The sequence below is a fragment of the Pseudophryne corroboree genome, chromosome 6 (assembly GCF_028390025.1).
Source record: "Pseudophryne corroboree isolate aPseCor3 chromosome 6, aPseCor3.hap2, whole genome shotgun sequence".
NCBI lineage: Eukaryota > Metazoa > Chordata > Amphibia > Anura > Myobatrachidae > Pseudophryne > Pseudophryne corroboree.
The window spans coordinates 732,703,083-732,730,469 of NC_086449.1; the positions used below are offsets into that span (position 1 = coordinate 732,703,083).

General features: G+C 46.2%; 1 protein-coding gene across 2 annotated transcripts; it reads left to right on the forward strand.

The window, feature by feature from the left end:
- Positions 1 to 1,645: 1,645 nt before the first annotated feature.
- On the forward strand, positions 1,646 to 18,678 carry LDHB (lactate dehydrogenase B). Of its 2 annotated transcripts, none has more exons than XM_063928457.1 (8): positions 1,646 to 1,726; positions 7,239 to 7,372; positions 14,536 to 14,650; positions 15,864 to 16,037; positions 16,252 to 16,425; positions 16,503 to 16,620; positions 17,659 to 17,782; positions 18,405 to 18,678. In XM_063928457.1, the coding sequence occupies exons 2-8, from the start codon at positions 7,244 to 7,246 to the stop codon at positions 18,570 to 18,572; spliced, it is 1,002 nt and encodes a 333-aa protein (XP_063784527.1). In that variant the 5' UTR covers positions 1,646 to 1,726; positions 7,239 to 7,243; the 3' UTR covers positions 18,573 to 18,678. The 2 variants fall into 2 exon arrangements, with proteins under 2 accessions (XP_063784527.1, XP_063784526.1); XM_063928456.1 differs by lacking the exon at positions 1,646 to 1,726 and adding an exon at positions 2,513 to 2,623.
- Positions 18,679 to 27,387: the final 8,709 nt, after the last annotated feature.

Consider the following 27,387-nt stretch of genomic DNA (forward strand, 5'->3'; position numbering starts at 1 on the left):
CTAGGACGTCAGAGAAAGGTGGTTTGTTTCAAAGGTGTCCTTGTGGTATCTGTTTTTACTAGAGATGAGCGAGTTCGGATGTAACGCCAGAATTAACGCCAGTTCGGTTTTATCCGGATGTTTCTTATTGGCTATCCAAAACACGTGACGTCCGTAAGCCAATAAGATGCCGTTTTGAGAACCGAGTAAATCCGAGTAAAACCGAGTAAAACCGAACCCGCTCATCTCTAGTTTTTACCAAGATGTCCTTTAAATTGCGTCCGCGCGAATAACAGGGCATAAGTCTATGTTCTTTTAAATTAAGTTTAGGATCACTCTGTATCATTGGCCATAATGTTTTAGCAGTTTTAATGATGGCTGGAGATGCCACATTAAATTTGTTGACCCAAGGGAACGATTTTGAACATGTCGCACTGACAACTGCCGGATTATTCACAAGTGTATGTCTGTCTAAAGCTAACACTTTTTGTTTACAAATCTCCAAAGACCTAGCACTATAGCCCGGTTCCAGAAATTTTTGAATCATCGAATCAATTTGTTCGATGGCCGTACTAGGATCTCTATTGATACGAAAAGCTCTAAGCATTTGAGAATAAGGAAGCCTGTTGATTAGGGCCCTCGGGTGGCAGCTCTGCGCTTTCAGTAGTGTATTCCTGTCAGTAAGCTTAGAAAAAAGGCTGGTGTGAATAACATGCACAGGTGTACGGTCCAGTGTGGATGACGTCACCTATCAGCGCGGCGGTGGGGTGGGTGTGCGGTCCCGGCCCTGACACCAGCACTTCACTTAGGGTGGACATGCATAAAAGGTATGTTGTGTTTCTTGTACTTTATCCTGATGACAATATGTAAATATTGAAACGTTGATGCAAACTTTACCACAGTTCTAAGTGTCCGTTATTTGGTATGAGTGCCGAACCTCTGCATCATATACCCCATCTTTGTGAGGGCACCGCCGCAGCAGCATTTGGAAGCATGGGATGCCGGACCTGCAAATCCTATATATATATATATATATATATATATATACAGTCAATGGTTGGACCCCGGCACTCTGGACTGACGCCAATACTGCTCCGGTGCCTTCCCTTCAGAGCATATCAACTCTAGTCTGAGGAAGGGGCTAGTCCCCGAAACGTCACATAAAGGTTGCCCTGCGGGTTTTTTTTTCACTTTTATCTTGTTTCCAAGTCTCTGAGTGCCGCTCTCACCAAGGTTCTCTCTCTATATATATATATATATATATAGCATGCTCCTGTTATCTGACACTTAGGAAGGCACACGGCCCGTTGTTTATTGTGCAGTTTGGTGAGTGCCGAATATTTGGAGGAACTATATATATATATATATATATATATATATATATATATATTTTACACTGAGAGCCCAGCACACACCTTAGTAAGTTTATCTATCTATATGCACATATATTTATATATATTTAACTTTGCATGGATAATTGGACAGATGGAAAGTAACTGGGAAAAGAAGACTATAAAGCTTATACCATACTGTGTATAAAGTTTATATCTGAAGAGTTCCAGTAACTTTGTCTAAGTGCATCAGACATCCTGAAAAAATGGACTAGGTTAGCAATCTGCCCAATTGATTATTTCAGATCAGCTGTGACCTAATTAGGCCCAATGACATATAAATAGCTGCGAGCTGGGAACATGAGGTATTCTCCCCATTGCTTAGGACAGAAGGATCTTTTTGCAGGGTATTCTGAGTAAGTGTACAGAAGCTATGGGTGATGTGCTTGTGTGTGCATTACTCTTATCTGTGTAATAGTTACATTAAATCTCTTTAGGTGGTTTTATGTAAGTAGTTTATGAAAGCTGGTAACCATACAACACATGTGCTGTAACTGTGAGCAGTCTGTCCCTAGTAGCTTTCAGGTTCCAAGGTTGCTGGGTACACTATAACTTCCTCTGCAAGGTATCATCTAATAGTGTACAACCTGGGGACTATCCGATGTGAAGTGCTGGGGTTCTAGTACAACTTGCTGCAGTGTTCTGGGGTACCCAAAACATGTTCTATAATGGTGATTGTAGAATGGAACATCCAGGTGACTAAGGAAAGTAATATCCAAAGTCCTTTAGATAAATCCATTAGTTGGACCCTGGTTACAAAATACACTTTTTCTGTATTGTTGTAAAAGGAAGCATGTGGATTAAAGTAGTTTATGTACTAAACATGTATTAACTTCCCCAATATAATTACAGTAAATGTGATTTGTTTGTAAATGGTTTGTTGGTCAACTACTGTTAGCCTGCAATCTCCTTACAGTGTCTACCTGCACTGCTTATGACAAATGTATAGCTACAATGTATCTGTCACACTGTGCCCATCTGATTATTCTTGTGATGTCCTCTTAACAATGAACTTCCTACCATATGGCCTTGAAATGTTGGCCTAGGAGGTGTGAGGATGAGGGCTGGGCTCTGGTGCCCTTGCAGAGCTGTCCTTGGAGGGGATTGAGTGAGGTGATGGGGTGTGTTTCTGACTGTAATGATGTAGTCACAGCTAGGAGCACTAGGCAGGCTGCAGCCACTCCTCCCTCATTCTACACAGCAGCAGCAGAGCCAACATCCCGGCAGTCTCCTCTCTCACAGCCTTAAGACATGTATGTATAATGCTCTTTAAATGGGTTCTTTTACTCCAGCTCTGCATATCTGTCTACACCTTGTAGCACTGAAGGGGTTAACCTTGTCTACTCTTGTGTCTGCCATTGCATAATCTCCAGTACAACGCACAGTCCCCCAGCTGCTATTAGGTTGGTTAGATGGCTGTGTCTGCAGTGGGAGTACCAGGCTGTCCTGAGTGACCAAGGCAACCTCTTGGCTATAGTCCCCATGCTCATTTTGGCACCTTACTCCTTGCCTGTAGGATGCAGCAGGGAAGGTCATTCATACTAATGTGGCATAGTGAAATGGCAGGATAAGACTAAGATCTGGCTTTTCTATTGTTACATTCTGTTAGTGTCTCTGCATGTGTCTTCTATGTGCTGCATCGGTGATGGGACTAAAACTGACAGCTATTTCTGGCCTCTGTAGACTGTTGTGTATTGTGATCACTGCCAGCCCCTTGTCTTTCTCAGCAATCTTACACAGGCCTTTATTGCAGCAGGACGTGAGCTGGAAGCCTGCCAACCCTTCATTCCTGCATTTAAAGGGCCCAGTAATTCCTGTGAAGTGTTCTTACAGACGCAGACTGTTTGTGTATATCCTGTATGTTCTACCTTGGCCTTGTAGTCCTCCAAAAGGAGGAGGACAAAGGAGTACTGGCACACCTCAGGATGTGCCTATCTGTAGCTATGTAATGGCTTCTGCCTCGTTGCTCATGTTACAGTAACTACATGTGTCTGCTTCTAGCAGTCTGACAAAGAGCAGGCCGCTGGTATGACTGGTTCATAGCAATGATGTGCCTGAGACGTAGGTGGTTACTGGAACTCTTCTGCTCAGCCCAAATCCCCCAGGCTTGGTTATTGCACATCGGTCACTTCCTATATACGTGGCCACAATGAGTGCTTAATCTGGCTTGCCGAATGTACTAAGATTTTCATCTGGTTAACTGAAATGTTTACCCAAACATTTGCTCATACACACATTGCATGTGACATCAAGGAAAGGGTGATCGCAGCGCTCCAAAGACACAAACTTGTGTAAACTGACACCTAAACCTCAACCTGAGAAACTGCACGTAGCATTTTCCAGGCCTCTGTAGAGTGTGAATCTGCAAAACTCAGAACAAATCGCAAATTGTTCTTGATTCCCCCCACCAGCCCATATTCTGGGTCTAGACAAGTTTGCTAACACCAGGGGTGGAGACTTAATCGCACATCTAAAGGACAAGTAAAGGTGTTGCCTGTAGCATCCAATCAGATTGTAGCTTTCGCTATATAGTGCATTAGACTAAAAGGTGGCTAGATTTTGATTGGTTGCTATGGGTAACACCTACTTGTCCTGTTCAGCTTTGATAATTCTCCCAACTTCCTAATGTGTTGCTGATCTAATGTAGCAGTGGTTCTCACTGTCTTCAGGACCCCAAACATGTTCCCAAGACCACCTAGCAGGTGCACTGATGTATTTTAGTTGCTCGCTGACTTATCTTAAAAGTGCCGCAGGTGGAGCTAATGTCACCTGTGTTTCTGTGAGGAAATCTGGAAAAACGTGAACTGTTTGGGAGGGTTGAGTTTGAGAACCTAAGATCTAGAAGGTGCAAATTTCATAACGCTGTTCTGTAGAGAAACGCAGTATGCAGACGGTGGCCAAAATGCATAACTAAAGTGAAAATACAGGATTTTAAAAAGGCATAGATGGACAACACTTAGGGGGACATGTACTAAGCAGTGATAAGTGGAGAAGCTGCCTATGGGCAATTTATCAGCTGCTCTGTACACTTTCCTAGTATATAAATTAGAAATGGTACTTCAATGCTGATTGGTTGCCATGGGCAACTTCTCCACAGGCTCACTTCTTCACTTTTATCACTGCTTAGTACATGTCCCCCTAAAGGTGCGTACACACTTGCCAAGAAAATGATTAGCGTCTCTCATTTTCTTGGCCAGTGATGTGCGGGTCGTAACTATCCTGTCGGCAGTGCATGCTCAATCTGGACTGTTGTCCCGTAGCTGCATGCCCCACCCAGGAGGCGAAACACTAGACGACGTTGCTCACAAAGCGTCGTCTAGTGTGTATGCACCTCTAGACTGGTCCTAAACTCCAACCCTCAACAGGACTCTATCTGTGGGATAATTAGACCCAGCTGTAACTCACCTGTGCATGGCTAAGGAACGCCACAAAACATGACCTTGGGGTGCTTAAGAACCAAAAACTTGGTGTACAGTTGAACTTTTTTTTTAACCTATATACACTAATGAAATAGTGACTGACTGGATGTTCTGGAACAGCTGTCTGCTGTAACTGTTATGTGTATCACTGCCACAAAGGATAAAAATGTAAATACTACAGCATAACTATATAAAACGAAATTCTATGTTTGAGAGCAACATTACCAAATAAAGGGTTAATTGAGGCTGAGCAAGCCCTGCACTCCTAAGTAATGTACTGAATAGAAGGTATGGGTCATTAGGTCGACCACACGTGGCTCAACAGTCTTTAGGGCGACCACTATTGGTCAACATGGGTTTCTTTTTTTGGTGTCTTCTTAAAGTGACTGGGAACCCCATAGTGCACAGTATCCCCTTGCATAACTTGCTTCGTTCGACATGCTTCGGGCAAGGTGCCTCACTGCGCTCAGCACAGGTTACTATTCCAAATCGTAGTCCACGTGGATTGTAAAGTGTAAAAAATAAAAATGTTAAAACTTGTGTCGACCTAGTGACCGTGTCCCCTGAATAGAGCAGCACTTCTAATGCAGTGGTATGATATCGCATAAGGGTATATTCAATTGAGGTCGGATCCATTCCGACATCCATTTGTCGGAATGGATCCAACAAGGGCTATTCAATGCCCATCTCAATTTGACTTTAAAAAAGTCGAATTGAGGAGAGCTGCAGGCAGACGGGGACAGCAGCACTGCAGGAGGATGTGGCACAGCCGCCAGACCTCACAGCAGCATCCACCCAGCTCCAGCAAGCAGGACCTCACTTGCTGGAGCCAGGTGGATGCTGCCATGAGCAGCGGCTGTGCCACATCCTCCTGCTGTGCTGTAGTGCAGCTATGCCCTTGGCTCTCCCCTTTCTCCTCCTCTTGGGTCCCTCATCTCAGTTCGGGTTTTTTTTTCTCTCTAACTGAGATGGTCGGATACGGGGCCAAAATCTGTTGCATTTGGCCCCATTTCCCTCAAGCACATGAATCGGCAACTATACCACCAATTCACTTACTATTTAACAAGTCGAATAAAAATGCTGGGGACTGAATAGTACTCCTTCCGACCTGAAAGTCGAAAACTGCTGTCTTTTCGACAAGACGGCAGTTTTGACCTTAATTGAATATACCCCATAGTGCTCTATTTAGCATTAGGAAGGCTGTGCTATTGGTTATTTGGTAAGATGAATAACATGTGGTGTGCAGAAGAAATGCTTTGTATAGCCCATTGATAACTTCATGAAGTAAGTCTTAAATTAGAAAGGCTACCCACTGTAGTTAAAAAAACATAAGGTGGCTTTTTAGCTGCTCTAAATGCTCACTGGACATACTAGGACATCTAGTTCCATAATGTTATGACAACAAAGGTTTGCAGCTATGAGAAGGCCACTTTCTGCACAGGGATCCCTACACCCTACCCGCTCCAGACAGGTGTGGTATAAAAGACAGTGTCTAGGTAGACAGTCAATAGATAAACACCATATGTTAGACAGACATTAGGTCGACCAGGTCAAAAGGTCAACATAAAATAGGTACACCATGGTTTTTTGTGGTTTGTGTGGATAGTTTTGTCATCTGGGACACAATTGTAGAAAGGCATACGCTCACAGGGCTCACCGCCACAAGGTTTATAACCAACTCTATGCCTACATGGATAGAGAAGGTATGAAATAGGTAAAAAATGTTAAATACATTTTTTATTTTTTTTGTCTATTTTCCTGTCGACCTATTGTCTACCTAGATACTGTCTATCAACCGATATCCTCCAGACTCCATTCAAGGGCTCATACCAGCAGAGCTGCCTTAACATAGTAGTCCCTGGGCAGTGCTGAAGCCCCTAGTCACTCATTCATTCATAAGGCTAATTAAAAAAAATAAGTTTCCCTCCTGCAGTCTCTCCATATGCTTCCATTCAGTGAATGGCTGTCTGCACTGATTCATCGATTGCTCCAACCATCCACCAATCGGAATGCTGACGGCTATTCACTGTCTGGCAGTGAGTTGGGTAAAAAAATGCTGCCTGGCCACTGAGTGTAATTTGCAATCTGAGCATCCTGTCAGCATTTTTCAACCACCAGCAGTTGTCATATGTGCTGCCTGAGATGCCGGCTGCTGCAGTCATTCCTATCTGGCAACTCTGCAGCCCGTGACCCCCTTCTATGTGGTGACTCATAGGTCACGCACACCACGTCACCTGCCCATTGCTACTTGCTGCTGAGGAGGGGAAAATAGCTTTTTACGATCAACAGGTTTGAGCCAGTGCTTCTTTAAATTGACTGCTGTGGGGGGCAGGTATTATGTGGCATTACTATGGGGGGGCAGTGTGGGTGGGTGGGGGTGGGTCCCCCCCGGGTGGGTCCCCCCCTTAAATTGATTCAGATTTAAAACACTGCTTTTATTTCCCTTTAGCCACCATGGCAAGCGTACAAGAGAAACTCCTCACCAGCGTTACAAATGACAAGACCAGCGTTCCAAAGAACAAGATAACAATTGTAGGAGTTGGGCAGGTCGGCATGGCCTGTGCGATCAGCATCCTTCTAAAGGTATGTGCCAAATATAGCTTGGCTAGGGGAACAATTGGGCATGTCAGTCTCCTGCAGAGATGACCTTCATGAACTCCTGCCTGTATCTTTAAAGGCAGATTACTGATACAGGCAGCTCTCTAATCCAGGCAAGTAATGGAAATGATATGAGGAACAGAGGTGAAGAGCCATGCAATATCTGAGCTACATGTTTCAACAGGGGTGGAGATATACTAAACATTTAAGTGGAAAAGTTCCCTATAATTTTAGACTGCTAGATGCTGATAAAGTGCAGAAGCCTCTGACAACCAGGTCCGTCTAGATTCCCTTCGTGGAGAGGACCTTTCCCATAATGCACTGGGTCATTCCAAACTATTTGGAATAGTAATCTGTGGCTTGGTGATGTATGTGAGCAAAGCTAGCCCACAAGGGTACAAGAGAACTTCCACCCTCACTTGATGTCACATCTGGGCCCTGTCCACAATGGGGGTGTAAACACCGGATTTACTGTGGGGGGTTGCTATAATTAATATATATTTCTCTGACGTCCTAGTGGATGCTGGGGACTCCGTCAGGACCATGGGGATTAGCGGCTCCGCAGGAGACAGGGCACAAAAATAAAGCTTTAGGATCAGGTGGTGTGCACTGGCTCCTCCCCCTATGACCCTCCTCCAAGCCTCAGTTAGGTTTTTGTGCCCGTCCGAGCAGGGTGCAATCTAGGTGGCTCTCCTAAAGAGCTGCTTAGAAAAAGTTTTTAGGTTTTTTATTTTACAGTGAGTCCTGCTGGCAACAGGCTCACTGCAACGAGGGACTTAGGGGAGAAGAAGTGAACTCACCTGCGTGCAGGATGGATTGGCTTCTTAGGCTACTGGACACCATTGGCTCCAGAGGGATCGAACACAGGCCCAGCCATGGAGTCCGGTCCCGGAGCCGCGCCGCCGACCCCCTTGCAGATGCCGAAAAGTGAAGAGGTCCAGAAACCGGCGGCAGAAGACTTTTCAGTCTTCATGAGGTAGCGCACAGCACTGCAGCTGTGCGCCATTGTTGTCACACACTTCACACCAGCGGTCACGGAGGGTGCAGGGCGCTGCGGGGGGCGCCCTGGGCAGCAATGAGAATACCTTGTTCTGGCTAAAAAATACATCACATATAGCCCCTGGGGCTATATGGATGTATTTAACCCCTGCCAGGTCTCACAAACACCGGAGAAGAGCCCGCCGAAATAGGGGGCGGGGCCTATCTCCTCAGCACACAGCGCCATTTTCCTGCTCAGCTCCGCTGCGAGGAAGGCTCCCAGGACTCTCCCCTGCACTGCACTACAGAAACAGGGTAAAACAGAGGGGGGGGCACTTTTTTGGCGTTTTTTGATATATTAAGCTGCTATAAGGGAGACAACACTTCTATAGGGTTGTTCCTATATATTTATAGCGCTTGGGTGTGTGCTGGCAAACTCTCCCTCTGTCTCCCCAAAGGGCTAGTGGGGTCCTGTCTTCGATAAGAGCATTCCCTGTGTGTCTGCTGTGTCGGTACGTGTGTGTCGACATGTATGAGGACGATGTTGGTGTGGAGGCGGAGCAATTGCCGGTAATGGTGATGTCACCCCCTAGGGAGTCGACACCGGAATGGATGGCTTTGTTTATGGAATTACGTGATAATGTCAGCACATTACAAAAATCAGTTGACGACATGAGACGGCCGGCAAACCAGTTAGTACCTGTACAGGCGTCTCAGACACCGTCAGGGGCTGTGAAACGCCCTTTACCTCAGTCGGTCGACACAGACACGGACACCGAATCTAGTGTCGACGGTGAAGAAACAAACGTATCTTCCAGTAGGGCCACACGTTATATGATCACGGCAATGAAGGAGGCTTTGCATATCTCTGATACTGCATGTACCACAAAAAGGGGTATTATGTGGGGTCAGAAAAAACTACCTGTAGTTTTTCCTGAATCAGACTAATTGAATGAAGCGTGGGTTAACCCCGATAGAAAACTGCTAATTTCAAAAGTTATTGGCATTATATCCTTTCCCGCCAGAGGTTAGGGCGCGCTGGGAAACACCCCCTAGGGTGGATAAGGCGCTCACACGCTTATCAAAACAAGTGGCGTTACCGTCTCCTGAAACGGCCGCCCTCAAGGATCCAGCGGATAGGAGGCTGGAAACTACCCTAAAAAGTATATACACTCATACTGGTGTTATACTGCGACCAGCCATCGCCTCTGCATGGATGTGCAGTGCTGGGGTGGTTTGGTCGGATTCCCTGACTGAAAATATTGATACCCTAGATAGGGTCAGTATTTTATTGACTTTAGAGCAATTAAAGGATGCTTTTCTTTATATGCGAGATGCTCAGAGGGATATTTGCACTCTGGCATCAAGAGTAAGTGCGATGTCCATATCTGCCAGAAGAAGTTTATGGACGCGACAATGGTCAGGTGATGCGGATTCCAAACGGCATATGGAAGTATTGCCGTATAAGGGGGAGGAATTATTTGGGGTCGGTTTATCGGATTTGGTGGCCACGGCAACAGCCGGGAAATCCACCTTTTTACCTCAGGTCCCCTCCCAACAGAAAAAGACACCGTCTTTTCAGCCGCAGTCCTTTCGTTCCTATAGGAACAAGCGGGCGAAAGGACAGTCATATTTGCCCCGAGGCAAAGGAAAGGGTAAGAGTGCACCAAGCAGCTTCTTCCCAGGAGCAGAAGCCCCCCCCCGGCTTCTGCAAAGCCCTCAGCATGACGTTGGGGCTTTACAAGCGGACTCAGGGGCGGTGGGGGTTCGACTCAAGAATTTCAGCGCACAGTGGGCTCACTCACAGGTGGACCCCTGGATCCTGCAGATAGTATCTCAGGTTTACAGGTTAAAATTCGAGAAGTCTCCCCCTCGCCGGTTCCTAAAGTCTGCTCTGCCAACGTCTCCCTCAGACAGGGCGACGGTATTGGAAGCCATTCACAAGCTGTATTCTCAGCAGGTGATAGTCAAGGTACCCCTCCTACAACAGGGAAAGGGGTATTATTCCACACTATTTGTGGTACCGAAGCCGGACGGCTCAGTAAGACCTATTCTAAATCTGAAATCTTTGAACCTGTACATACAAAAATTCAAGTTCAAGATGGAGTCACTCAGAGCAGTGATAGCGAATCTGGAAGAAGGGGACTTTATGGTGTCCCTGGACATCAAGGATACTTACCTGCATGTCCCAATTTGCCCTTCACATCAAGGGTACCTCAGGTTCGTGGTGCAAAACTGTCATTATCAGTTTCAGACGCTGCTGTTTGGATTGTCCACGGCACCTCGGGTCTTTACCAAGGTAATGGCCGAAATGATGTTTCTTCTGCGAAGAAAAGGCGTATTAATTATCCCTTACTTGGACGATCTCCTGATAAGGGCAAGGTCCAGAGAACAGCTGGGGGACGTAGTAGCACTAACCCAAGTAGTGCTGCAACAGCACGGGTGGATTCTGAATTTTCCAAAATCTCAATTGACCCCGACGACACGTCTGCTGTTCCTGGGAATGATTCTGGACACGGTTCAGAAAAGGTGTTTCTTCCGGAGGAGAAAGCCAGGGAGTTATCCGAACTTGTCAGGAACCTCCTAAAACCAGGGAAAGTGTCTGTGCATCAATGCACAAGAGTCCTGGGAAAGATGGTGGCTTCTTACGAAGCGATTCCATTCGGCAGATTCCACGCACGAACTTTTCAGTGGGATCTGCTGGACAAATGGTCCGGATCGCATCTGCAGATGCATCAGCGGATAACCTTATCGCCACGGACAAGGGTGTCTCTTCTGTGGTGGTTGCAGAGTGCTCATCTGTTAGAGGGCCGCAGATTCGGCATACAGGACTGGGTCCTGGTGACCACGGATGCCAGTCTGAGAGGCTGGGGAGCGGTCACACAGGGAAGAAACTTCCAGGGAGTATGGTCAAGCCTGGAGATGTCTCTTCACATAAATATACTGGAGCTAAGAGCGATTTACAATGCTCTAAGCCTGGCAAAACCCCTGCTTCACAGCCGGTGTTGATCCAGTCGGACAACATCACGGCAGTCGCCCACGTAAACAGACAGGGCGGCACAAGAAGCAGGAGAGCAATGGCAGAAGCTGCAAGGATTCTTCGCTGGGCGGAAGATCATGTGATAGCACTGTCAGCAGTGTTCATTCCGGGAGTGGACAACTGGAAAGACTTCCTCAGCAGACACGATCTACACCCGGGAGAGTGGGGACTTCATCCAGAAGTCTTCCACATGATTGTGAACCGTTGGGAAAAACCAAAGGTGGATATGATGGCGTCTCGCCTCAACAAAAAACTGGACAGGTATTGCGCCAGGTCAAGAGACCCTCAGGCAATAGCTGTGGACGCTCTGGTAACACTGTGGGTGTTCCAGTCAGTGTATGTGTTTCCTCCTCTGCCTCTCATACCAAAAGTACTGAGAATTATACGGCAAAGGGGAGTAAGAACGATACTCGTGGCTCCGGATTGGCCAAGAAGAACTTGGTACCCGGAACTTCAGGAGATGCTCACGGAAGATCGGTGGCCTCTACCTCTAAGACGGGACCTGCTTCAGCAGGGACCGTGTCTATTCCAAGACTTACCGCAGCTGCGTTTGACGGCATGGCGGTTGAACGCCGAATTCTAAGGGAAAAAGGCATTCCGGAAGAGGTCATTCCTACACTGGTAAAAGCCAGGAAGGAGGTGACTGCACAACATTATCACCGCATTTGGAGAAAATATGTTGCGTGGTGTGAGGCCAGGAAGGCCCCCACGGAGGAATTTCAATTGGGTCGATTCCTACATTTCCTGCAAACAGGATTGTCTATGGGCCTCAAATTGGGGTCCATTAAGGTTCAAATTTCGGCCCTGTCGATTTTCTTCCAGAAAGAATTGGCTTCAGTTCCTGAAGTCCAGACTTTTGTAAAAGGAGGAGTACATATACAGCCCCCGGTTGTGCCCCCAGTGGCTCCGTGGGACCTTAATGTAGTTTTGGATTTTCTCAAATCCCATTGGTTTGAGCCACTCAAATCGGTGGATTTGAAATATCTTACATGGAAAGTAACCATGCTACTGGCCCTGGCTTCAGCCAGGAGTGTCAGAATTGGCGGCTTTATCGTATAAAAGCCCATATCTGATTTTCCATTCGGACAGGGCAGAACTGCGGACGCGTCCTCAGTTTCTGCCTAAGGTGGTTTCAGTGTTTCACCTGAACCAGCCTATTGTGGTGCCTGCGGCTACTAGGGACTTGGAGGACTCCAAGTTGTTAGACGTGGTCAGGGCCCTGAAAATATATGTTTCCAGGACGGCTGGAGTCAGAAAATCTGACTCGCTGTTTATCCTATATGCACCCAACAAGCTGGGTACTCCTGCTTCTAAGCAGACTATTGCTCGTTGGATTTGTAGTACAATTCAGCTTGCACATTCTGTGGCAGGCCTGCCACAGCCAAAATCTGTAAAAGCCCATTCCACAAGGAAGGTGGGCTCATCTTGGGCGGCTGCCAGAGGGGTCTCTGCTTTACAACTTTGCCGAGCAGTTATTTGGTCAGGGGCAAACACGTTTGCTAAATTCTACAAATTTGATACCCTGGCTGAGGAGGACCTGGAGTTCTCTCATTCGGTGCTGCAGAGTCATCCGCACTCTCCCGCCCGTTTGGGAGCTCTGGTATAATCCCCATGGTCCTTACGGAGTTCCCAGCATCCACTAGGACGTCAGAGAAAATAAGAATTTACTTACCGGTAAATCTATTTCTCGTAGTCCGTAGTGGATGCTGGGCGCCCATCCCAAGTGCGGATTGTCTGCAATACTTGTACATAGTTATTGTTAACTAAATCGGGTTATTGTTGTTGTGAGCCATCTATCCAGAGGCTCCTCTGTTATCATGCTGTTAACTGGGTTCAGATCACAGGTTGTACGGTGTGGCTGGTATGAGTCTTACCCGGGATTCATAAATCCTTCCTTATTGTGTACGCTCGTCCGGGCACAGTATCCTGACTGAGGCTTGGAGGGGGTCATGGGGGGAGGAGCCAGTGCACACCAGGTAGTCCTAAAGCTTTACTTTTGTGCCCAGTCTCCTGCGGAGCCGCTATTCCCCATGGTCCTTACGGAGTTCCCAGCATCCACTACGGACTACGAGAAATAGAATTATCGGTAAGTAAATTCTTATTACGTGCACACACACACACGTGTGTGTGTGTGTGTATATATATTTCTCACAAACAGACTGCACATACATGACACAACACACTTTAAAACAGACAAATACAGTGCACACATACAGTACCCGGAAGCTGCAGAGGACACAGTGAGGAAGACATACGGAGTTGCTATGCACGAGCAGCTCCCTCTCACTGACGGACGCTGTGTAGGGAGACTGCTGGTAAGAGCTCCCTGCTGCGATTGCGGTCACGGCTTTTCTTGAGACGGAGACACAGCTGTCTCCGTCTCTAAAAAGCAAATTCAGTCCATCGGGGGGTCTCTGTGCAACCAGAAACCCCCCCCCTCCGTGCGCTACTGGGGGGGGGGGGGGGTAGAGAAATAGAATCGACCATACAGCTTGTCAGGTGATGCTGAGATGACAGAACTGCATGCTGTAGATCAATTTATCCTGTTGCATCTAGGGTTACATTGAACATAGTCGGGGAAAGTGACTCTTAATTGAGTTAGCTGATTGTAAAGTCACTTCTGCATGTTATGTATAAGGGGGTGAAACATTGCATATGCTTTATAGGAAGAAAAATAGCTTGCAGCTTCAGGAGTCTGGGGCTAACTTCCTGCATACTAGCCTAGTAATTGAAGACTTCATGTTGGGTCTGTACAAATTTTAGCTCCCCCTAATTTGTGACCGCAAAGGAATTTAAAAACAGAAGTAGTACTCAACAGTTCCTTACCTTGAGAACTGAACTGTTAATGCTGAATGTAGTGTAAACTGTTTAGTTAAGTTTACAGAAACTTTTTTTTTTCTTAACTTATTAAAGTAACTATTCATTTTTGCCTAATCTGAAGCCAGTTCAGTTCCACTAAACTCCTCAACCTTGCATAACTATAAATTATCAGTTGGTCATTAAAAGAGCCAGTTAGTATTTTAGACTTGCTTCAAGTGTTGAGGTGATGGTGGTACTCATGGCCATAATGCATTTTGGGCTTGGTGTGATCAGCAGGTCTTAGACTTGTCTTAAAGGAGTGTCTTTGTAGGAACTGTGTGAAGAGCTTGCCTTGGTTGATATCTTGGAAGATAAACTGAAGGGTGAAATGATGGACCTGCAACACGGAAGCCTGTTCCTTAAAACAAAGATTGTGGCTGACAAAGGTTAGTAGGCTTACTGTTTGCAGTGCTAGCATACAGTATATTTCACACTGCCTAAGAATTATGTATTACCACTCAACATTGACTCATTGGGGTCGACTTCAACTCAACGTGATGTTATGGGTGAGTAGAGTATTTCTTCTCACCCCTCCTGGGATGCGAGCAGAAATCTGACCACTATTGGCACAATGCTGTGTTCTGCCCTTAGCATGGCAGGCACTTCAAGTTGGAGAATGCCAGGTCTTGCAAGTAAACACCATGTTTAAGGTGCAAGAACAGACGTTCTCCAACAGAACAGTGTGCTGAATTGAATAGCTCTAGGACCTCCTTCCTGGTGCTATTCAATTCATGATGAACTGAATTTAGCCCATTGAGTGCCTCCTGATTTTTTATTTTATATTTTTTTATTTTATTCCCCCCCCCCTCCCCCCCTCCCCATAAGGAGCACAAGATCAGCTTTATAATCTAATAAACTACCAAGACGTGTGCCAAATATGGCTATTCTCAATGTCTGTAAAGAGTCAAAGAACATGACTCCCCAGCAGTCCTAACTTCAGTGGGACAGTCCCTGTTTGCAGTGCCTGTCCTGCTCAGGACTGATTTGTCCCAACCACCAGGCAGACGCTAGTATGGTCACCTGCCTCTGTGCTGCAGAGCCACAATCAGGCACATGCCATGGCAATTGCATGGTTTCAGAAGGGGGCATAAAGCTTAGACAAGGGTCATTCCTGCATATTTTTTTTTTTTTTTTTTGTGTGCTACTGTATGCTTGGCTCCATGGTTCTGCAACAGCAGATCCTCCAACATCACTGCACCTATTGGGTACAAGTTGCTCTGCTCCTTAACTTCCCTTGCAATTTGACTCCCGTGTGAAGCACCTTACGAATTAACTAGTTCAACACAAGTGACAGCGATCATAAATTAGAGGGAAGTCCAGGAACGGGGAACTTTGTACAACTGGAAGGTATACCACACCTAATCACTATATTGGATAAGCCCACATCATAAGATGGCCATGCACCCAGTCTTGGGAGTTGTGCAGTAACACAATGAATGGCATCCCAATGTGTCTACTACTTGGAACCTTACTGAAGTCTGCAGACTCCTGAGCCAAACATATCTAACTCTACAATGTCTACAGTATGTCCAGTACAACTAGATACTGAATGCTACAGCTGGTCTGTTCCATATTTATTTTTTCCCCCCCTCTCTGCAGATTACCATGTAACGGCAAACTCTAAGATTGTAGTGGTCACTGGAGGTGTCCGTCAGCAGGAGGGGGAAAGCCGGCTCAACTTGGTACAGAGAAATGTCAATGTCTTTAAGTTCATTATTCCTCAGGTGGTGAAGTACAGCCCAGATGCCACAATCATTGTGGTTTCCAATCCAGGTAAATAAAGCTATGACCATTCCTATAAGAACACGTAAAGTATGTTGGATTTAAGTCAATAGTGTGTGTGTGGGGTTCTAGTTATCGGTTTGAGTCCATGCTACCTGCTTAGCATGCCTTGCAAGCCTGTTGTGGTTTCCATGTGCTAACATTTCATTCATCTGCTGGTTAACAAATGTCTAATGCAGATATCTTGCCATCCCTATTAATCTAGTTGACATCATGACATATGTTACATGGAAGTTGAGTGGCCTGCCACAGAACCGTGTCATTGGAAGTGGAACTAACCTGGATTCAGCAAGGTTCCGCTATCTAATTTCTGAGAAACTTGGTATCCATCCAACCAGCTGCCATGGTTACGTCTTGGGGGAACATGGAGACTCAAGTGGTAAGCAACTGACTATGGCAAGCCAGTGCTCTTGAGATACCGTATATGGTATAACATTAATTGTCTTATCCTTACAGTGGCTGTCTGGAGTGGTGTGAATGTTGCTGGTGTTGCTCTGCAGTCCCTTAATACTGCAATTGGAACACCTGAGGATAAGGAGAACTGGCAGGAAGTTCACAAACAAGTGGTGGACAGGTAGGTACCAGAAATACTCCACACTATGAAAACAATTGGCTGTAGTTTGGAATGGTATGGATAGCCCTTGTGTAAGACTAATTCCAAGTAGGCACATCTGCTAGGGTCCCTAGTCTGGGATTATACAAGAGCTCTTTAATTTATGGTCTAACTCTGCATTACCCAAGTAGCTGGCTGAGTGAATAACCTACTGTATGAAAGTTCTGAACACAGCTGTTTTCATTACCTCTTGGTGACATGATGGGAGAGCCCAGACTACAGTAGTATGTTGGTGATTGCTCCACAGGATGTGGTGGTAGATGCAAGCACAGCTACCTGGTGGCATGTGCAGGCATAATACAGAAACTGTAGAAATGAGTCTCGGTTTGAATGAGAGCTAGGGGAGGAGGACTGATGGTTCCATAATGTAATCCATGTGTGTTGCATATCTCTCTCACATGTGCTCAGGAATGTGGGAAAGATAAATGGGCAAATGCTCACTCAACCAATGCTGTAAAATCACAAAACCATATTTAAAAAGCATCCCCCTTTCTCAGTATGTCCTATTTATGGACAAAGCAAGTCCAGATACTTAGTGTACTGAACTTAAGTAAACCTGTGCAGTCTCTTTTGGTATAACTATTCCCATATTACATGTGTAACATAGGCTGTATCTGCTAATATCCCCTGTGTTGATGGAATATAAACCCAATTATATAGGCTTTGTAGCAAAGTACCTGTACTATAGAGATGCATTTGCTTTCACCAAATTCCTGAGCTGTGCGTGTAAAATACATATTGGGGAGCGCTTTAACTTGCCGGTAACTGGGTACTTGGCATGTGTCTCAATAAGCTTAAATGGACAGATCAAGTTTGTGTAATGGCTGACAGGAGCTGTTACTACTCCATAGAGCTTGTGGGCTTTAAATTGGACTAAATGCAGCTTGTACACATTCCCTCAATGGAAGTACTGTTCTAGGGTCTAGTCGCTTGTAGAACACAATGTAATTCCATACTTGTAGACTTGTGTTTTAGCATAAATCTATCTTGCTACTGCAGTGCCTATGAAGTCATCAGACTTAAAGGATACACCAACTGGGCAATTGGCATGAGTGTGGCTGAACTGTCGGAATCCATAACCAAGAACCTGAGCAGAGTCCACCCTGTTTCCACAATGGTGAAGGTAATGAGATCTTGTGGTACATCGATATTAAACAATTATAACCACATAGACTTCAATGAAGTAGGTAGTTTGATGACAATGGCACAATTTCAGTTAAATGGCTTAGATATGTAGCCTACGTACTGTACACCATGAATGAGAGCTTACTTAACCGACTTGTGGAAACTCTAGCTGCTTAAGACTAAGGAATAAATTGCATGGTTCTGAAGACTTAAGCCACACTTGTAACATACAGAGATTGCTTCTATCATGACCAACAAGTGGCTGGTCTACAAGACGCTAACTGGGGTTTAAGTGGACAAAATGATTAGGGCCTTGGACATGGGTAAAGGTCTTATTTTGGGTTCTCTGCTTGTGTTAACTTGAACACTGCTACCCTAGGCAACTCTATGATCTATAAAATTGATAGAAACTGAACACTGCATACATTTTAACCAGTTGCCATGTTTAATGGAGGCCTTGTTACAAGTGGGCTTATGATCTAATTACTGAAATACATAGCTTGCATCAGGGGTCCATCCACATGAGCCTTGCAGTTAGGTCTTAATGTCTTCCAACTCCCAGAAATAAGGGTGGGAAACAGACTCTGGAATACTAAAACTTCTATATCTTGTTTCTCCAGAATCTCTATGGCATTGAGAATGAGGTCTTCCTGAGTCTCCCCTGTGTCCTGAACTCCCAGGGGCTGGTTGATGTTGTGAATCTGAAGCTAAAAGACTCTGAGGTTGCTCAGCTGAAGAAAAGCGCAAGCACAATCTGGGACGTCCAGAAAGATCTTAAAGACCTTTAAAGCACTACCTGAAAGTGGTCTGCACACAATGCCTTGGTAGTTCTCCTGTTATATAATGGTTTCTAAAGTAACAATAGTTGTCATAATAAAATGTGATGGGACAGAATGGTTTCTCTGAGTTATTAACTGGAAGTTATTCAATGAACTCTTCCTGATTATATGAAGACATGGCTAAACTGTACTGGGGGCTTGAATGAGCCTGTGCAACTCCTGTAGGGTCAGTCTGTCTCCTACCACCCCCAAACTAATCTTCCTAATTGATCTTTAAATTGTTCTGAAGAAAATTACTTTTGCAGTACTGGGACAACATGGAGCAACAAAGATCATGTAAAGGTATTTTGTTTGCTGTTGCAGGTTTAAGGTTACAAATGATTTCTTGCAAAGGCACATCTATAAGGCAAAACCAACCTGGCTTTGCCTTGTGAATGCTGCTTTAAAAATGTGCTTACCTGCCAGAACTCTAGCATCATGCAGGCTATTAAACCTCCCCATTATGTCATACTTGAGGTATTCCCATGGTTCCATATGAAGTCAGTCTGCAAAGTGTTTAAAGCAGGCATGTCCAAACTGTGGCCCTCCAGCTGTTGAGAAACTACACATCCCAGCATGCTCTGACACAGCTTTAGCATTCTCTGACAGCAAAACTGTCAGGGCATGCTGGGATATGTAGTTTCACAACAGCTGGAGGGCCGCAGTTTTGACATGCCTGGATCTGTACTGATCTAAAACAGTCAGGTGGCAGCTAACAAGTAGTAAAATTCTCTGCACATCACATATCACATTCCTCAACAAATAAAATGCATATGGAATATAGTGTGCACCCTATTGGGATAAACGGTACCTTTTGTGGTTGGGTTTTTAATTTTGTAGTAACGAGGTTGTAGGTCTACAGTAGAAGAAATCAAACTGCATAACTTTTAGTTTGTCTAAAACGAGGCCAGCATAGTGAGACCAAATGAGGAGGAAACAATACATTGCAACACTAATGCTTGGCAACAGCCATAGGAATGCAGCAGTAAGTGGCTCACTAACCCTCCCTAATGATGCAAAAAAAAACACCTGGGGCATCTAATGTTCAGTAACTCCAATGGCTATTAAGGCCGCAACTTGCCTGCAGCATGACACAGGCACCATAATACCTCCATATTGGTTTGTCTAAATTTACAGAACTCCTCTGTATTGTAGCTCACTGTCTCAACTAAGCTCTCCAATTACAGCTGGGTAGGACATAAATGTATCTACACAAGTGCTATACCAATAGCATAATCCCAACAGATGTAATGTGTTAAAGCATTCTAACAATGTTGACAAACTGTAAAATCATGTATAAAGTTATTGGTTAAGTAAACACTTTCCAAACCCCCCCCCCCCCCAATGTCTGCCATAATCCCAGCAGTGCAGCCAGCAGGTACTCTAGGGGTAGCTAATTCACATTTCTCTGGCTGGGTCCACAGGATAACGTCAGGATATGATTGAGCGACAGCGGAAATGGCACCAACACGGTCACGAGCTTTCTGGCCTCCCAGGATGTATTGGAGCTTCACCATATAGTCCCGCCCACTGACTCGGTCAAATCAGTTTTTTGCTTGGTGCGGCAGGAAGCCAGGCCATGGTCACAGGGCTGCTGTGAATAAAGCACCCTGAAGCTTTTGTTATTTTTAGACTTACTATGTTTTGAGCAACTTTTCTTAACAGTCTTAAATGCATCCTGGAAAGTCACTCCAACAACTCGCCACCGGGTTGCAACAATACTTACCTTCGCGGTACAGTGCTGTCTTGACGGGCGTCTGTGTCGGATGTTCTAGCAGGTCCAGCAGACGTAACCAGGCTGTAGCCAGAGCATGGGGGGGGAGGGAGGAGGTGGTAAGTAAGTCTATGGATTTCCTCTTACTAGAGGGGTCCGGACACAGCTACACTGTATTGGTAGAGACTACAGTGTGATGTGCTGAACATCTCAAGTGCAACAGCGCTACACTCTAGGGATCATAGGCACCAGGACTAGGTAGAGGCTGCGATCCTTAGGGTTTAAGTCAACAGGGGGATTCAGACGCTCTCCTGGCTGCCCCTCCTCCGAGTTCATGACCAGTTTCTGTGAGTCTCCAGTCTATGAACTGAGTGACCTCACTTCTGTCTCAGACGCTACCACGAGGGTACTCGGTCGCAGTTTAGACACTGCGGTTGTGTACACTAGAGATCCCGCCTAAACCGAGTCGCAGGCCTTAACGTCTGCATACACATGGAAGTCGCTGAGCGTCCGTGTCAGTCAGTGAGCAACTGTGTCCGTTATCTGGAGCGGTAGTGTACATCAGTAGCGTCTGAATCCACTCAGCGTCTTACGAGCGCATTTGCTTGGATATGGAAGTGTGGTGAGTCACCCTGTATCCTGCTCTATGGAGGAAGGGTATACAGTACTAAAAATTCTCTCTACTTGTTAGTTTGAATTGTTAATTTTTAGTACATATTGCATATGAGATCTGTATAATTACTGTGGTTTCTGCATGTGATGTTTGAAAAAAACAGTTAAAAAACAGAAGTACAATTTTCCTACTTGTAAGTTGTTATGGGGGTTGTATTCTCATATGATGATGTTTAATATGTGATTGACTGCTAGTATGTGTACTGACTTTTTATGTTGTCAGTCCCGTTCTGACCCTCAATTCAGGTGCACGGCTGTGGTCAGATTGATCTCACTTCTATATATCCATATATAGGTGATTTTCAGTCACATTGTGTAGTCATTAACAGATTATTACCATGTCTGAGCGGCAAAAGTGACGAGAATTTATCAGGCACTCCTACATCCCTAACGTGCTTATCTTGTAAGACAGGGTTAATTGGTATGGACCAATTGGTCACTTATGAGAGGGGTTGTGTGCGAACTGATTTGCTTTTCAGCAGAGTGAAAAACAGGAGTTGGTTCAACCACCAACAGAGCTACCATGGAATATGTTTGCTATCTTCAATAGCGGACAGGTTAACTCCAGTAGCACCACCTCAAGGGTTAGGTTACACTATTAACCCATACATGCAGCTCCCTTCCTACAGCTTGGTCCAGTAGCCTCTACAAGGAACAGGTAAGACTAAGACAGATGCGTCTGTGGCAGACTACACAAGATGATACAGTATATTCAAATACTCCGTATGATGATCAGTCGCAGAGTTTTAGTTCAGAGGATGTAACTGAACTTATTGATGCTGTGAAGGCTGTTCTCTCTTTGGAAGAGCCAGCCAAGACTGTGTCAAAGTCTAAAGCACCTGTGTTTTAAACCAGCAAAAGCAGTTAAAGCTGAATTCCCAGTGTCAGATGAGCTGACGGAAATGATGGAAGAATTTACTGGGCGTCGCCCAAGAAAGTATAAGATTCCGACAAGATGGAATTCTTATTTCTCTATCGTCCTAGTGGATGCTGGGGTTCCTGAAAGGACCATGGGGAATAGCGGCTCCGCAGGAGACGGGGCACAAAAAGTAAAGCTTTTTCCGATCAGGTGGTGTGCACTGGCTCCTCCCCCTATGACCCTCCTCCAGACTCCAGTTAGATTTTTGTGCCCGGCCGAGAAGGGTGCAATCTAGGTGGCTCTCCTAAAGAGCTGCTTAGAAAAAGTTTAGCTAGGTTTTTTATTTTACAGTGATTCCTGCTGGCAACAGGATCACTGCAGCGAGGGACTGAGGGGAGAAGGAATCAACTCACCTGCGTGCAGGATGGATTGGTTTCTTGGCTACTGGACATCAAGCTCCAGAGGGACGATCACAGGTACAGCCTGGATGGTCACCGGAGCCACGCCGCCGGCCCCCTTGCAGATGCTGAAATCAGAAGAGGTCCAGAATCGGCGGCTGAAGACTCCTGCAGTCTTCTAAAGGTAGCGCACAGCACTGCAGCTGTGCGCCATTTTCCTCTCAGCACACTTCACACGGCAGTCACTGAGGGTGCAGGGCGCTGGGAGGGGGGCGCCCTGGGAGGCAAAATGAGTACCTATAAAGGCTAAAAATACCTCACATATAGCCCTAGAGGCTATATGGAGATATTTAACCCCTGCCTAATTTTTCTAAATAGCGGGAGACGAGCCCGCCGGAAAAGGGGCGGGGCCTATCTCCTCAGCACACGGCGCCATTTCCTCTCACAGCTCCGCTGGTCAGGACGGCTCCCAAGTCTCTCCCCTGCACTGCACTACAGAAACAGGGTAAAACAGAGAGGGGGGGGCACATTTATGGCGATATTTTGATATAACAAAGCAGCTATAAGGGAGCACTTATTATAAGGCTATCCCTGATATATATATATATAGCGCTTTTGGTGTGTGCTGGCAAACTCTCCCTCTGTCTCCCCAAAGGGCTAGTGGGTCCTGTCTTCGTTAGGAGCATTCCCGGTGTGTCTGCTGTGTGTCGGTACGTGTGTGTCGACATGTATGAGGACGATATTGGTGTGGAGGCGGAGCAATTGCCAAATATGAGGATGTCACCCCCTAGGGAGTCGACACCAGAATGGATGCCTTTATTTATGGAACTACGGGATAGTGTCAACACGCTAAAGCAGTCGTTTGACGACATGAGACGGCCGGACAATCAATTAGTGCCTGTCCAGGCGACTCAAACACCGTCAGGGGCTGTGAAACGCCCTTTGCCTCAGTCGGTCGACACAGACCCAGACACAGGCGATGACTCCAGTGGTGACGGTGACGAAGCAACCGTATTTTCCAGTAGGGCCACACGTTATATGATTTTGGCAATGAAGGAGGCGTTACATTTAGCTGATACTACAGGTACCACTAAACAGGGTATTATGTGGGGTATGAAAAAACTACCTATAGTTTTTCCTGAATCAGAAGAACTAAATGACGTGTGTAATGAAGCGTGGGTTGCCCCTGATAAAAAGCTGATAATTTCAAAGAAATTATTGGCATTATACCCTTTCCCGCCAGAGGTTAGGGAGCGCTGGGAAACACCTCCTAGGGTGGACAAGGCGCTAACACGCTTATCTAAACAAGTGGCGTTACCCTCTCCTGAGACGGCCGCACTTAAAGATCCATCAGATAGGAGGATGGAAAATATCCAAAAAAGTATATACACACATGCAGGTGTTATACTACGACCAGCTGTAGCGACTGCCTGGATGGGCAGTGCGGGGGTAGTTTGGTCAGAGTCCCTGATTGAAAATATTGATACCCTGGACAGGGACAATATTTTACTGTCGTTAGAACAAATAAAGGATGCATTTCTTTATATGCGTGATGCACAGAGGGATATATGCACACTGGCATCACGGGTAAGTGCTATGTCCATTTCGGCCAGAAGAGCTTTATGGACGCGACAGTGGACAGGCGATGCGGATTCAAAACGGCATATGGAAGTTTTGCCGTATAAAGGGGAGGAGTTATTTGGAGTCGGTCTATCAGATTTGGTGGCCACGGCTACAGCCGGGAAATCCACCTTTCTACCTCAAGTCACTCCCCAACAGAAAAAGGCACCGACTTTTCAACCGCAGCCCTTTCGTTCCTTTAAAAATAAGAGAGCAAAGGGCTATTCATATCTGCCACGAGGCAAAGGTCGAGGGAAGAGACAGCAACACGCAGCTCCTTCCCAGGATCAGAAGCCCTCCCCGGCTTCTACAAAAGCCTCAGCATGACGCTGGGGCTTCTCAAGCGGACTCGGGGACGGTGGGGGGTCGTCTCAAAAATTACAGCGCGCAGTGGGCTCACTCGCAAGTAGATCCCTGGATCCTGCAGATAATATCTCAGGGATACAGGTTGGAATTAGAGACAGATCCACCTCGCCGTTTCCTGAAGTCTGCTTTACCAACATCCCCCTCCGAAAGGGAGACGGTTTTGGAAGCCATTCACAAGCTGTACTCTCAGCAGGTGATAGTCAAGGTCCCTCTTCTGCAACAAGGGAAGGGGTATTATTCCACTCTTTTTGTGGTACCGAAGCCGGATGGCTCGGTAAGACCTATTCTAAATCTGAAGTCCTTGAACCTGTACATAAAGAAGTTCAAGTTCAAAATGGAGTCACTCAGAGCAGTGATAGCGAACCTGGAAGAGGGGGACTTTATGGTATCCTTGGACATCAAGGATGCGTATCTCCACGTTCCAATTTACCCCTCACACCAGGGGTACCTCAGGTTCGTTGTACAAAACTGTCACTATCAGTTTCAGACGCTGCCGTTCGGATTGTCCACGGCACCTCGGATCTTTACAAAGGTAATGGCCGAGATGATGATTCTTCTTCGAAGAAAAGGCGTATTAATTATCCCATACTTGGACGATCTCCTAATAAGGGCGAGGTCCAGAGAACAGCTAGAGATGGGATTAGCACTGTCTCAAGAAGTGCTAAAACAGCACGGGTGGATTCTGAATATTCCAAAATCCCAGTTAATGCCGACAACTCGTCTGCTGTTCCTAGGGATGATTCTGGACACGGTTCAGAAAAAGGTTTTTCTCCCGGAGGAAAAAGCCAAGGAGTTATCCGAGCTTGTCAGGAACCTCCTAAAACCAGGAAAGGTGTCTGTACATCAATGCACAAGAGTCCTGGGAAAAATGGTGGCTTCTTACGAAGCAATTCCATTCGGCAGATTCCACGCAAGAATTTTCCAAAGGGATCTGTTGGACAAATGGTCAGGGTCGCATCTTCAGATGCACCTGCGGATAACCCTGTCTCCAAGGACAAGGGTGTCTCTTCTGTGGTGGTTGCAGAGTGCTCATCTATTGGAGGGCCGCAGATTCGGCATACAGGATTGGATCCTGGTGACCACGGACGCCAGCCTGAGAGGCTGGGGAGCAGTCACACAAGGAAGAAACTTCCAGGGAGTATGGACGAGCCTGGAAACGTCTCTTCACATAAACATTCTGGAACTAAGAGCAATATACAATGCTCTAAGCCAGGCAGAACCTCTGCTTCAGGGAAAACCGGTGTTGATCCAGTCGGACAACATCACGGCAGTCGCCCATGTGAACAGACAGGGCGGCACAAGAAGCAGGAGTGCAATGGCAGAAGCTGCAAGGATTCTTCGCTGGGCAGAGAATCATGTGATAGCACTGTCAGCAGTGTTCATCCCGGGAGTGGACAACTGGGAAGCAGACTTCCTCAGCAGACACGATCTTCACCCGGGAGAGTGGGGACTTCATCCAGAAGTCTTCCACATGCTGGTAACCCGTTGGGAAAGACCAATGGTGGACATGATGGCGTCTCGCCTCAACAAAAAACTGGACAGGTATTGCGCCAGGTCAAGAGATCCGCAGGCAATAGCTGTGGACGCGCTGGTAACGCCTTGGGTGTACCAGTCGGTGTATGTGTTTCCTCCTCTGCCTCTCATACCAAAAGTATTGAGAATTATACGGCAAAGAGGCGTAAGAACGATACTAGTGGTTCCGGATTGGCCAAGAAGGACTTGGTACCCGGAACTTCAAGAGATGATCACGGAAGATCCGTGGCCTCTACCTCTAAGGAGGGACTTGCTTCAGCAGGGTCCCTGTCTGTTTCAAGACTTACCGCGGCTGCGTTTGACGGCATGGCGGTTGAACGCCGGATCCTAAAGGAAAAAGGCATGCCGGAAGAAGTCATTCCTACTTTGATTAAAGCAAGGAAGGAAGTAACCGTGCAACATTATCACCGAATTTGGCGAAAATATGTTGCGTGGTGCGAAGATCGGAGTGCTCCGACGGAGGAATTTCAACTGGGTCGATTCCTACATTTCCTGCAATCAGGATTGTCTATGGGTCTCAAATTGGGATCTATTAAGGTTCAAATTTCGGCCCTGTCGATTTTCTTTCAAAAAGAATTGGCTTCAGTCCCTGAAGTCCAGACTTTTGTTAAGGGAGTGCTGCATATACAGCCTCCTGTGGTGCCTCCAGTGGCACCGTGGGATCTCAATGTGGTTTTGGACTTCCTAAAATCTCATTGGTTTGAACCACTAAAAAAGGTGGATTTGAAATATCTCACATGGAAAGTGACCATGCTTCTAGCCCTGGCTTCTGCCAGGAGAGTGTCAGAATTGGCAGCTTTATCTTACAAAAGCCCATATCTGATTTTCCATTCGGACAGGGCAGAACTGCGGACTCGTCCGCATTTTCTCCCTAAGGTGGTGTCAGCATTTCATCTGAACCAGCCTATTGTAGTGCCTGCGGCTACAAGTGACTTGGAGGACTCCAAGTTACTGGACGTTGTCAGAGCATTAAAAATATATATTGCAAGGACAGCTGGAGTCAGAAAATCTGACTCGTTGTTTATATTGTATGCACCCAACAAGATGGGTGCTCCTGCGTCTAAGCAGACGATTGCTCGTTGGATCTGTAGCACAATCCAACTTGCACATTCTGTGGCAGGCCTGCCACAGCCTAAATCTGTAAAGGCCCACTCCACAAGGAAGGTGGGCTCATCTTGGGCGGCTGCCCGAGGGGTCTCGGCATTACAACTTTGCCGAGCAGCTACGTGGTCAGGGGAGAACACGTTTGTAAAATTTTACAAATTTGATACTCTGGCTAAGGAGGACCTGGAGTTCTCTCATTCGGTGCTGCAGAGTCATCCGCACTCTCCCGCCCGTTTGGGAGCTTTGGTATAATCCCCATGGTCCTTTCAGGAACCCCAGCATCCACTAGGACGATAGAGAAAATAAGATTTTACTTACCGATAAATCTATTTCTCGGAGTCCGTAGTGGATGCTGGGCGCCCATCCCAAGTGCGGATTATCTGCATAAATTGTACATAGTTATTGTTAACTAATTCGGGTTATTGTTGAAGGAAGCCATCTTTCAGAGGCTCCGCTGTTATCATACTGTTAACTGGGTTTAGATCACAAGTTGTACGGTGTGATTGGTGTGGCTGGTAT